Here is a 12,047-nt window from a genome sequence, read left to right as displayed (position 1 = left end):
CTGGGCCGAAATTGTTGGCTAGAAACGCTTCAAACGGTATGTAAGCATTTAACTTATTCATCACTGATAAAATGATAGAAAACATTGTATCTAATACAAAAAAATGTATTGAATTAAAATTATACAATGTTTAATATTCAAGAGACAGGAATTGTAGAGAAGTATCAAAATCTGAAATAAAGGCTCTCTTCGGAAGTTTTGGTCCTTATTGGTGTTAAAAAAGGAGCACACACAAACTGTGCGGAGCTCTGGAACACAAACGGAACGGGAATGAATCTATTGCAAGCATTTTTTAGCTACAACTGATTTTTATTTTTACTTCAGGCAATAAGATTTGATGTTTTAGATACTAGAGAAAAAAAACTGATAAACTGGCACCCAAACTAGAATTTCATGAACAATTAAGCGAATCTGTTACAATTGATGAAATGCTACACGCCTTTAGGGGAAGATGCGGATTCATTCAGTATATTCTGAATAAGCCAGCTTGGTATGGAATTCACATTTAAGCACTATGCAATGCAAAAACTTTTTATACATACATATATTTGAAATATATTGCGAAAAAAAAGTTCAAATAAGGCCATTGATGTTGTAAAAAGATTGTTTGTACAAATTGAAAAATGAAAAAAGAAAACGAAATTAAAGAAATCAAAAACGTTAAACAAAATAAAAAGGAGATACCACCAGGAGTTTTAGAAACTGAATCCAAAAATCTTCAATCAAGACTATTTGATTTCCAATATGGTATCTAAGTGTCTAGTTTCAACAGTTCAAAAAAAAAACAAAGTACTATCTTTCCACGGTGCATGACGATAAAAAAAATCAGCTGAAAATTTGGATTCTAATGCTACAAAAGGAGGGGTAGATACTGTCAGCCACATGCGTTCATCCTATAGTAGGTTCAGAATTACCCAGAGATGGCTTTTTCATTATTTTATAGACATCTAGATATAGATGCAATAACTGCTTATGTTATTTTTAAATTTAATAACCTTGACATTAACCAACTTGCAAAACCAACTCTTGGTGGTGCACTGAATTGGAACACCTTAGGAAGACAGCAAGAACAGCTTTTAATAGAGCAAAACGCACCAAACTCAAAGAGGATTGGGATTCTTACCAATCAAATCTCAGAGAGTTTAAAAAAGTCTGCAGACAAAGACAAAGAGCTGCTTGGAGAACCTTCTGTGAGGAAATCGAAGATTTCCCGCAGGCTTCCAGGTTACAAAAAGCGCTCTCAAAGGACCCACATCGGCATGTCGGCATACTAACGAAGGAAGATGGGAATAAAACTTCCAACCTTCGCGAAAGTGCTGAGGTCCTGATGAAAACACACTTTCCCGGTTCTAGTGTCTCAACAGCACCAAACCGGATGGAAGAAGCAATCATACCGTCAACAAACGACTGGCATCTCGCCAGAACAATGATTAATGAGGAAAAGGTAAAATGGGCCATATTGTGCTTCACCCCTTTCAAATCACCAGGGCCTGACGGCATATATCCAGCCCTACTACGGTGGGGACTGGATATCCTTCTGCCGCACCTCGTGGAAATATTCAGAGCCTCTTTGGTTCTGAGATATATTCCTAGGAAGTGGAGAGAGGTACGTGTGGTCTTCATACCAAAACCAGGTAGGATGGACTACACCCTACCAAAGGCTTTCCGACCAATTAGCCTAACATCCTTTCTGTTGAAAACGATGGAAAGGCTATGCGAGAGGTACATAAGGGATGAAGTTCTGGTCCATAACCCACTTCACCCAAATCAACATGCATATACTTCGGGAAGATCTACCGATTCTGCACTGCATCATGTAGTGGGAAGAATTGAAAGATCGCTGGATAATAAAGAATCCACCCTAGGTATATTCATAGACATTGAGGGAGCGTTTGATAAAACCACATTCCCAACTATCACCCAACAGCTCAACGTCAGGAATGTTCCCCTGGCCATAAGCGAATGGATATTCAGTATGCTCTCTAATAGAGCAATAAGCATAAATGTAGAAGACGTTTCTGTTAGAGGCATGGTTACGAGGGGCTGTCCACAGGGAGGGGTGCTATCACCACTACTCTGGAACATAGTTCTAGATACCCTGGTTGACCAACTCAGCAGCAACGGTTTCTACACAATAGCCTATGCAGACGATATTGCTGTCCTGCAAAGCGGTAAGTTTGAGAGCACACTATGTGAGAGATCACAAGTTGCTCTCCGACTAATAGAAACATGGTGCAAGGAACACTCACTATCTATAAATCCAAAGAAAACTGAGATGGTCCTCTTTACCAGGAAAAGAAGAATCACGGGCTTAATACCCCCAAGGATTCTAAACTACAGTCTAAATTTTTCTGACGAGGTGAAGTACCTTGGTATTACCCTTGACAAGAAGTTAACATGGAACTCACACTTAGATGGTAGAGCTAAAAGAGCATATATTGCCTATGAGCAGTGTCGATGAACGGTCGGACGCACCTGGGGCCTCACGCCCAGGGTGATCGCCTGGGTCTACACCGCTGTCATTAGGCCAATGCTAACTTACGGAGCTATTGCTTGGGTACCAAAAGTGCTACAGGCAACAGCGATTAACAAACTAAACCATATTCAGCGGATGGCTTGCATAAATATAACAGGTGCCATGAAAACAACACCAACTGCTGCAATGGAGTTGATCATTGGCATCACGCCTCTAGATATATATGTCAAAGAGGTGGCGCTAGTGACAATGATGCGACTGCGCTCAGCTGGTGCAAACCTTGATGTAGGAATGGGACAATTGAGAACTCGTTTCTGGCGAGAAGAGTTGGATGCGTTACCACTTCTACAGGCAGGCTGCGACTCAATTGAACCAAAGTTTGTCTTCAACAAACCCTACAAAATTGAAACAGGACAGTACATGGAGACAAACGTGGCAAATGCCTATTGCATATACACCGATGGCTCCAAAATGAAAGAAGGCTCAGGATGCGGGATATACTCCAGATCACTGAACCTAAGAATAAAGTGGGGTATGGGCAAAAATGCCAGCGTAGTTCAGACAGAACTGACTGGTATCTCCATAGCCGCAAAAGAGATAACCCAAAAAGGTATAGCAGGTAAAACTATAATCATCTGCACAGATAGCAGACAAGCGCTACTAACCTTGAATAGACCACGTGTCACATCAGGTTTAGTAATGGAGTGTCACAAGTCACTAACCCAAGCTTCGGATGGTAATACCATCATCCTGAGGTGGGTTAAAGGACACAATAGGAATAAAGGCAACCGCATTGCTGACCAATTAGCTAGGAAGGCGGCAGGCCTAAGACTCTTAGGACCTGGGGATCTTTTTGGTTGGTCAACTACAACAATCGCGGAAATTGTCAAATGTCACTCCCATACTCAAACCGTAAAAAGATGGGAAGAAGGGAAAGGATGTAAACTTGCCAGGGTAACACTAAGTAACCTTGAAGAGTCAACATCTAAGAAGTACTTGGGAATGACCAGGAAAAACCTACGTTTGGCAGTTGGTTTTTTAACTGGTCATTGTCAACTAAGCAAACACCTCCATACACTGGGGCTAGCAGACACACCTCTATGTAGGAAGTGTAAACGAGAAGACGAAACTGTAGAGCATGTCCTATGTGAATGCCCAGAGTTATCGTTAATACGAGAGTACGCGTTCGGCGAGTCCTGGCCAACACCTGCCCACATAAGAGAGATGTCTCCTGGTGACTTGTCCACCTTCCTAGAATTGGCAGGATGGACAATGAGCTAAGGGTGACAGCTCCCTGGGAGGATGCACAATGGGTCAATTGTGGCCTAAGTGCTGTGAAACTTAACTCGCCCTCCCTACTCTACAGATACAGATACAGATACAGATACTGTCAGCCACATGCGTTCATCCTATAGTAGGTTCAGAATTACCCAGAGATGGCTTTTTCATTATTTTATAGACATCTAGATATAGATGCAATAACTGCTTATGTTATTTTTAAATTTAATAACCTTGACATTAACAAACGACAAAGAGTATTTCTTAAACATCTGGCAGATGAACTTATGAATGACCATTTAAAATTGAGAGAACAATAAAAAATCTTTCTAAAGAAATTTATGTTTATTTGGAAAAATATAGAAATAAAGACGAAATTGTTCAAGACATTGTCAAACTTTAAATTTGTTACATTTGCGGTACACATAAAAATAATCGCATGAAAGCAACTTGTCAGCAGTATAAAAATAACGTATGTAAGAAACATAGCCACATCTCTATTAAATATATCCATTTTGATAATAATGAATAAATGGACAATAGCGATGAATATGTTTTACTTGTAATTATATGCAATATAAACTTGTTTGTAATGGTAAATTAAATTTAGAAACTAATTTATTTTTTTTTATAAATATTGAAAAAAAAATGAAATGTGTTATTAAAAATAGAGAAACTATCTAATGCAGTGTAAAAGCTGCCATGCGACTTACCATGGAATTTTTTTTGCGACCGCCGAACAGTTTCTAGTAAAAACTTCATTATTTTGTTTCTATTATTATTATGTATTCATTATCAATTGCAGAAATAAAAATTATTTGTACATATATTACATGAATGCATTGCTAAGTTAAGCCAAGTAGATAGGATACTTTTTTTTGTGAAAGAATTGGCTACCATAAAACAATCAATTCTCAATAAATTAGAACTATTTGCTTTAACAAATGAATGTTCTGTTATGGGAAAAACTTTTTAATATTTCTTTTCAAGATGTTAATCTTTAGTAGACAAATTTCTAAGTAATTAAAATTGGATTCATGTCTGGTTTTACATAGTTTAATAGTGAATTTTAGATTTATTTCAATTATTAAATAAAAATTCAATTCCTTAAAAGTGTAGAAAACATTTTTTTTACATTTTCTATTCTGCCCTACTAAGAAAGAACCCCGTATCTCCAAAATTTGAAAAATTGAGATATTTGCACCATATGAATAATTATAATTTATATAACATATTTACATAGAGAGAAACCCGTATTTTACATTTCTAAATATTTTATGAAAGAAAATAGTTTCCCCATAAACGCCAAAAATGACTATTATACTTAGTATAAACCTGGCATTTACCGCTTCGTAGTAAAAACCTGGTATATGCTCAGCAGATACGGGTTTTTAACGTAGGATAAAACGATATGCGAGGTTTTTTTCCAAGGAATAGAGCAACGCCGCTAATAGTTTCCACCACCAAGTGGAACTATTGTTAAAGAAAAAGAAGAAACCTCGGTAAGATAGTTTCGAAACAAATTTCATTTTAAAAAGAAGAAAGTTTATGATTATCATGATTTTGTCGAGGCCGTTAAAACGTGTAATTTGAATCGTGTGGTGGTGAAAGAAATGGGAGTTTCCGATTTTCTTATCTGGAAAGACTTATCATAACATCATCATCATCATCATTTTGGCTTTACAACCCTGTGTGGGTCCTAGCCTCCCCAAGAATTTTTCTCCAGTCGTCCCTATCCATCGCCTTCCTCCGCCAAGCAAGTATTTCCATATTTCTCATATCTTGGTCTATGTTATCTAGGAATCTTGTTCTGGGTCTTCCTCTTCTTCTTTGACCAATAGGTCTATCAAGGAGCGTTTTTCTAGCTGGGTCGGTTTGCTCCATCCGCATTACATGGCCTACCCACCTCAGATGTCCTATCTTTATGTGTTTTACGATATCTGGTTCCTGGTATATCCTATAGAGTTCGAAGTTGTATCGTCTTCTCCAGACACCATTTTCATTTACCGCTCCATAGATGCGCCTTAGTATTTTTCTTTCGAAACATCCTAACATGTTTTCATTGCTTTTTGTTAAAGTCCAGGTTTCTGAACCATATGTTAGGACTGGGCGTATTATTGTTTTGTAGAGTTTTACTTTTGTATTTCTTGATATAACTGTAGATTTAAAAAGGAGATTAAGCCCAAAATAGCATCTATTAGCCGTGCAAATTCTGCGGTTTATCTCTGCGGTAGTGTCATTTTCAGTATTGACGAGCGTTCCCAGGTATACAAATTCGTTAACTGCTTCGATGACGTCATTTTCTATAACAAGTGGCCGTAGTGTTTGTGGTTGCGTACCTATTTTCATGTATTTTGTTTTGTTGGTGTTTATTATTAAACCCATTTTTGTAGCCGCTTCCTTTAATGCTACGTACGCCTCTCGTGCTGCGTTTTCCGTTCTCCCAACAATATTGATATCATCAGCATATGCTAAGATTTGCACAGATTTGTTATATATTGAACCGGTAGTTGTGATTTGTGACGTACGTATTACTTTTTCCAGAGCTAGATTGAATAGTATACAGGAGAGTGGGTCTCCCTGACGTAGCCCGTTATTTGTTTTAAAAGGTTCAGAGAGTTCCCCCTGGATTCGTACTTTGCATTCAACTTTTTCAAGGGTTAGTTTGGTTAAACTTACCAACTGATTTGGTACTCCTAGGTCTATCATTGCTCTAAACAATTCTCTTCTATATACAGAGTCGTAGGCTGCCTTGTAGTCTATAAATATGTGGTGCGTGTCTACACCGTATTCCAGTGTTTTCTCTAGAATTTGTCTTAGGGTTGAAATCTGATGAATTGTTGATTTACCACCTCTGAAACCAGCCTGGTATTGTCCTATTATTCGCTCTGCATATGGTGCCATACATATGCAGAGTCCTTATCATAACAGTCAAGATTAAAGAAAACAGGGTCACATATTTACCTATCACAAATTGTTAAAGTAATCGTGAAGAGAGATAGCAAGATTTTACACGTTAAGATTGATGATAGCGAGGAGTTGATAGAGATGGACTGTGACGAAACCCTCTGGGATTGCTAAGAAGAGAAAAAAACAAATATTTAAAAACTTAGGTCATATTATACCGGCGAACCACCATCAATTTTGGGAAGAACTGCCAACTTACGATTAATAATAATTTTCATTTTGTATTTTTAAATAAACGTTTTTCGTAAATACTTATGTTTTATTCAACAAATGTTCATAAAAAATATTATTAAAATATTTAAATGTTTTGGCTTTCGAGGCAGTTATATAAATTTTATAATAATTACATAGTTAAAACCAAGCTTAAGACAAATTTGGATAATATGTGGTTTTCGCTAAGTAAACTTGACATAATTCTTTGCTTTGTTAGCGTGTGTGTCTAATAACTAATGTCCATATGGTAATTTTGTAATTTTCTTTAAAAAAAAAAAGTTAACTACGATGCTACACACTCTACCCTAAATGATTTTATGTTATTATTGTACCAAAAGCACAAGGGATTAAACAAAAATCTTTAATCGCGTTTTTCTCAAAACTCGCTATAGTGGAGATACGGGGTTCTTTCTTAATAGGGCAGTATTGTGGGAAGTAACGTTTTGAAAATTATATTTTAATACAGTCAACATTCCTATTTGAATGATATTAAAGATGTCACAAAAATTTGGAGAATGATAGTGACAGATGAGAAGAGAGTGTTTTCTAAAGAACAAATTCCTGAACAAGAAAATCCAGCTAAATGTGGTACTCGCTTAAAATTTTATAAAACAAAAACAGTAATTTTTGAACATGCCACAAAATGTGATGTGTTCACTTAAAAATTCCATCTAAAATAAAATCAATATTGTTAAGCTCTCTGAATATTTTCTATTATCTCATTTCATTCTGTTGTTTTTGTAACGGTTGAAGTTTATATTCAGTTAAAATTTGTAAACCTTTTTAAGTATGCTGCTCAATGTTCTTTTCAAATCAATTTTCAAAGCTTAGGTTGTAATAGCGATTGAGTATGTTACCATAATTTAGATTATTTCACAAATGGCTGTGATATTTAAAATAAAAAGAGGCTATATTATAATAATTTCTGTGCGAATTTTTATTTTGCAAGCAGTTGTGGATTAAAATTATTTAGATCCAACACGGAATCATTTTAAATGAGAATTTATAATTTTTAATAACCTTTACATGTTCCACGACAAAAACCTACATCTAAAAAGATCAAAAATAAACCATAAGTTAAGAAAATATTTATGATTTATGATTTAGACATGTTTTTGTATTATATCTGCACACTGATCACGAATTTGTTGTCAAAATCGTTTGTAAGTTATACCATTTTTATTAATTTTCTCAATACAGGAAGTGGGTATTTCAGTTTTGGCAGTTTTTGACATAATAACTTTGAGTGATGAATCAGAATCTGTAGTCAGTTTTTCTCTATATAATACAGCCTTTTCAATCTAAGACTGGACAGATAAACAAATATAATCTATAGGATCAAAATTTTATTTTCGTAATTTTATTTTGATCATATAAAAGGATTAACTAAATAATCACATTTCATTGGAAAATGCTTGTTTCTAGTAAATCTTTAAAACATATTGGAAAAGAAAAAGATTAACTTAGTTCACAAATCAACATGCACATGTGACAAAAATGAATTCTGATAATAGAAAGAGTCTACTACCCTATTTTTCACATAAAAGTAGACCATGAAAAATGAATAAGCAGTTTGTTTCAATTCAATTACAATTTACAAAATCGTTACAAAGTGTAGCTGGTCTTGAATGACAGTCTTAAAACATTAATACTTCAGTTTTTGTTTATTACATATAGGATAGAATAGTAGTAGTTCCAATAAAGTTCATATACTTTATGTGATTATTATTAAAATAAAAATGATTAAGATCTTTTGTTTAAAATCAGATTAAAGATTTTCCTACTATTTTAACAACTACAAAAAGTATTCATTCCATTGATCTTTAGGAAGACAATAAATTTATTATGAAATATATTTTTCCATAAAAAATATCAAATCCTTATACTTACTTTGCTTGTAAAAAGTGTTCCTTATTATATTTATGCTTCTTAGTACCCATCATCCTGTTGACATTATTCCCATTACCTTGACCCCTTTCAGACCTGTGGAAGCTGTCTCTTGGTGTGTAAGAGAAATTCAATAAATGATTCAGGCTCTGCTTCTTACTGCCTGGTAAAAAAACTGAACCCAATTCCACTTGGTGGTTGTCTATATCTTCTAGGCTGGGCGTCTCATTTCTAGCCAGGGATCCACACAAGCCACCACCACGGGGCTTAGGTCGTTTATCAAAGGTTTTGACGCGCTGAGGTTGAGGTTTTCGAGATATTTCTGGTTTTGAACTAAGACTAGAGCCCGTAGACTCGCGGCGTCTACTGCCGCGGGGCCACGGTTTACTACTAATGCCATCTAAAACAGAAACATGCTATCAGCCATATTAAAAAATGGCAACTTAACTTTATGTTAATTATTCAATGTTATGTATATTTAAAGGCGTTCATTTTAAAAACTTGTTCTCTTAGAAATACTTCTGGATCAAAGACTAACATACTTGCAAAATTTGTCAGATCAAAAATTTACAATCTCACATTGATGGAGGTGTGAGCGTGTGATGGAACCAAATACTTAAGGGTTACATTGACTTTCCACCAATGATCATGTTGATTTGACTACACTCCTAAGAAAAAAATTATTTCATCAACAATTATTTGTCCTTTCCACGGTTCAAAGAAGAATGACATAGAGGTTCTCCAATCTAATGGGAATCAGTACTATTCATAGAAATTGTGAATGTCTATGGCTTTATTGTTTCTTTATCAGTTTTACACAGTTCAGTTATTTTGAAATAATTTAGTGTTACTGTAGTTATCGTTAGCTTGATAATGACTCAAAAATAATTGACTGAACAAGAAGTTTGTGGTTTTTTAAACCAAAGTGATTAGAACATTTTACGCTACCTACTGAAAGATAATAATTCCGACAGTTGTTAAATGACAATAGTGAAAATGAGGAAAATAATTTGCTATTAGCTGAACCAAAGGTAATTTTTGATGAAAATGTTTCAGATATTCAAAATAAACAACTGCTTCACGATAATATATCCCAATGCCATGTACCAGATTTTTATGATAAGTTAACAGTGATAATAACATCTGTAAGATAAGTTACAATAACGGTAATTACAGAAAAGTATTAAAAGATCTATGTATTCATTTCAAAACCTTGTGATAGACAAAGTTCTTATGTTTTTCAGAGGGAGGATATCTTGCGTTAATTTATTTCTTTAAAGCTGCCTTGATTTGGGATAAAATGTTTCATTTTTGTGGACAACAAACCCTGGTAAATTTACTCTTTCTTACATGTGGAAATGGGAGTGTCTGCTCCTTGTTTTAGGCTGTTTAAAGCTCCTTCAAGGCTTTAATTGCATTGGAGGAAATGATTTGCAAAGACTGAAATGGCAAGGTGGCGGAGGTTTCAGAAATTGTGATAGACAGTCTCCTTTTGGTTTACCTCCATTAGATTGTGTAAAAGGGTTTCTTTTGGGACAGTAAGCTGAGTAATAAAACCAAAACTCAAATACAGGCATATCATAAAGAAAACAGTCCTTTCCAGAATTTTTGTACTTTTTTTAGCAACAGGTGGATATTATGAACTGTAAACCGAACTTGACATTCTTATTCACACAGGGTCTAGTACATAAACAAATAAATTCAATGAGAATTTGGAAACTTCAGAGAACATAATAATTGATACTAATGGAGCCTTATTTGAACTGAAAAATTTACTGTGATGGAACAGTGAAAACAATGTAATTTTCATGTTAAACTTTGAAAAAATTGAGCAAGATTCAGTTGATTTTTTTCAAACAAAAATTTACTGGATCCTAGGAAAAAAAGTAGTGAAGTATAGACACACCATCTTTCATTCATTTTGTGAGTGTAAATGGCAACATAATCAAATATTTCAACACAGCTTTTTGCAATAGTAAAAGAAACAAGCAAGTACAGAAAAAATTCAAATTCAAAACCAACTGGAGACTGACAATAATAACAAAACATGTGCAAATATAATTTGCAGATGATGATGATGATATCATAGCTAGAACAGAAGAGATATGATACAAGAATTTAAATTGAAAGAATGAGCTGCACAAAGCAGCGACCTAAAAATTAAATAAATCAAAATGAAATATATGAATAATGACAAAACGAGAAGATTGAAACATCTACAGAATATTACCATAGATCAAAATAAATTTTAAAAATTTTACATACCTAGGGCTCATTAGTCACCTACATTAGTCAAAATGTCTGCAAAGAGTTTAAAAGAAGAGCTAATAATGTGAATAAAACATATAATGGGCTATTTAAACATCTAAGATGTGATAACATTTCAAGAAAACCAAATGTTAAATATACAAAACCCTGATATGACCAGGGCCCTGATTCTAATTGAGATTTCGACTCAAAACATGTCGAAATTAATATGGCGACGTCGAAATGCGACTTTGCGAACCTTGTGGATTTCAGCTGAACTAACCAAACGACGTCACTAAATTTCGATTTATCGAAATTAATTTCAACTTCAAGAAAGTGGTTGAAATTTAATTTCGAGTCGAAATTAATCTGACATGACTGACTGGACTGGGAGAAGTGAACTTAGGTTCAGTTTAGGTAGGCGGTGTTTTGATCCTTGCAAGGAAAACTGAGGCAAAAAGTATTAATATGGCTGTGCTTTACGGACATTTGCTAGTTTTGGAGGAATTAGAGAGGATAGATATCCGACGCTCATAACGGAGGATAAGAAGAATGTTACGGGATACTCAAAATTCTTTTTCACTAAGTGATGCTCAATTTAGGCAGCAATTCCGGCTTAATAAACAAGCTGCAAATTATTTAATAAGGGTATTAGAACCATATTTGGAAGAAGATGTTTATGCCTCTAGGATACCTAAAATGTTTAGGGTTAGTATTACTAAGCTGCAGTAAATTTAAAAATATATTAGAATATAACCACTAAGTCAAATCTTAGTGGTTATAACTTAAGGATCTCCCACATCGCCTTTTTTTTCTTGCCATCTTTTCTTTCAATTCAAAATATAATTGAGAATGGCCACTATTTATGATTTAACAACTCAAACAAGAAAAAAAAGACGTTCACGTAACGTAAACAAAACAAACATTCAACAAGCGTAGTGCAGCCAATAAACAACAGGGCCAACCCAAATTTTCAGCA

General features: G+C 34.8%; 2 protein-coding genes across 2 annotated transcripts in view; both read right to left on the bottom strand.

Annotated features, from left to right (window-relative positions):
- LOC140436747 (synaptic plasticity regulator PANTS) overlaps positions 1 to 12,047 on the bottom strand; it is a 145,315-nt gene that overhangs the window by 79,581 nt on the left and 53,687 nt on the right. The window lies entirely within an intron of this gene.
- LOC140436741 (E3 ubiquitin-protein ligase RNF10) overlaps positions 1 to 12,047 on the bottom strand; it is a 34,982-nt gene that overhangs the window by 19,922 nt on the left and 3,013 nt on the right. Inside the window, exon 2 of the mRNA XM_072525806.1 lies at positions 8,825 to 9,221. Within this exon, the coding sequence (XP_072381907.1) occupies positions 8,825 to 9,221 (397 nt within the window). The remainder of the gene's footprint in view (positions 1 to 8,824; positions 9,222 to 12,047) is intronic.

The sequence above is a fragment of the Diabrotica undecimpunctata genome, chromosome 3 (assembly GCF_040954645.1).
Source record: "Diabrotica undecimpunctata isolate CICGRU chromosome 3, icDiaUnde3, whole genome shotgun sequence".
Lineage (NCBI taxonomy): Eukaryota > Metazoa > Arthropoda > Insecta > Coleoptera > Chrysomelidae > Diabrotica > Diabrotica undecimpunctata.
Note: the sequence above shows the minus strand (reverse complement) of the source record. Positions and strands in the feature narration are given on the sequence as shown.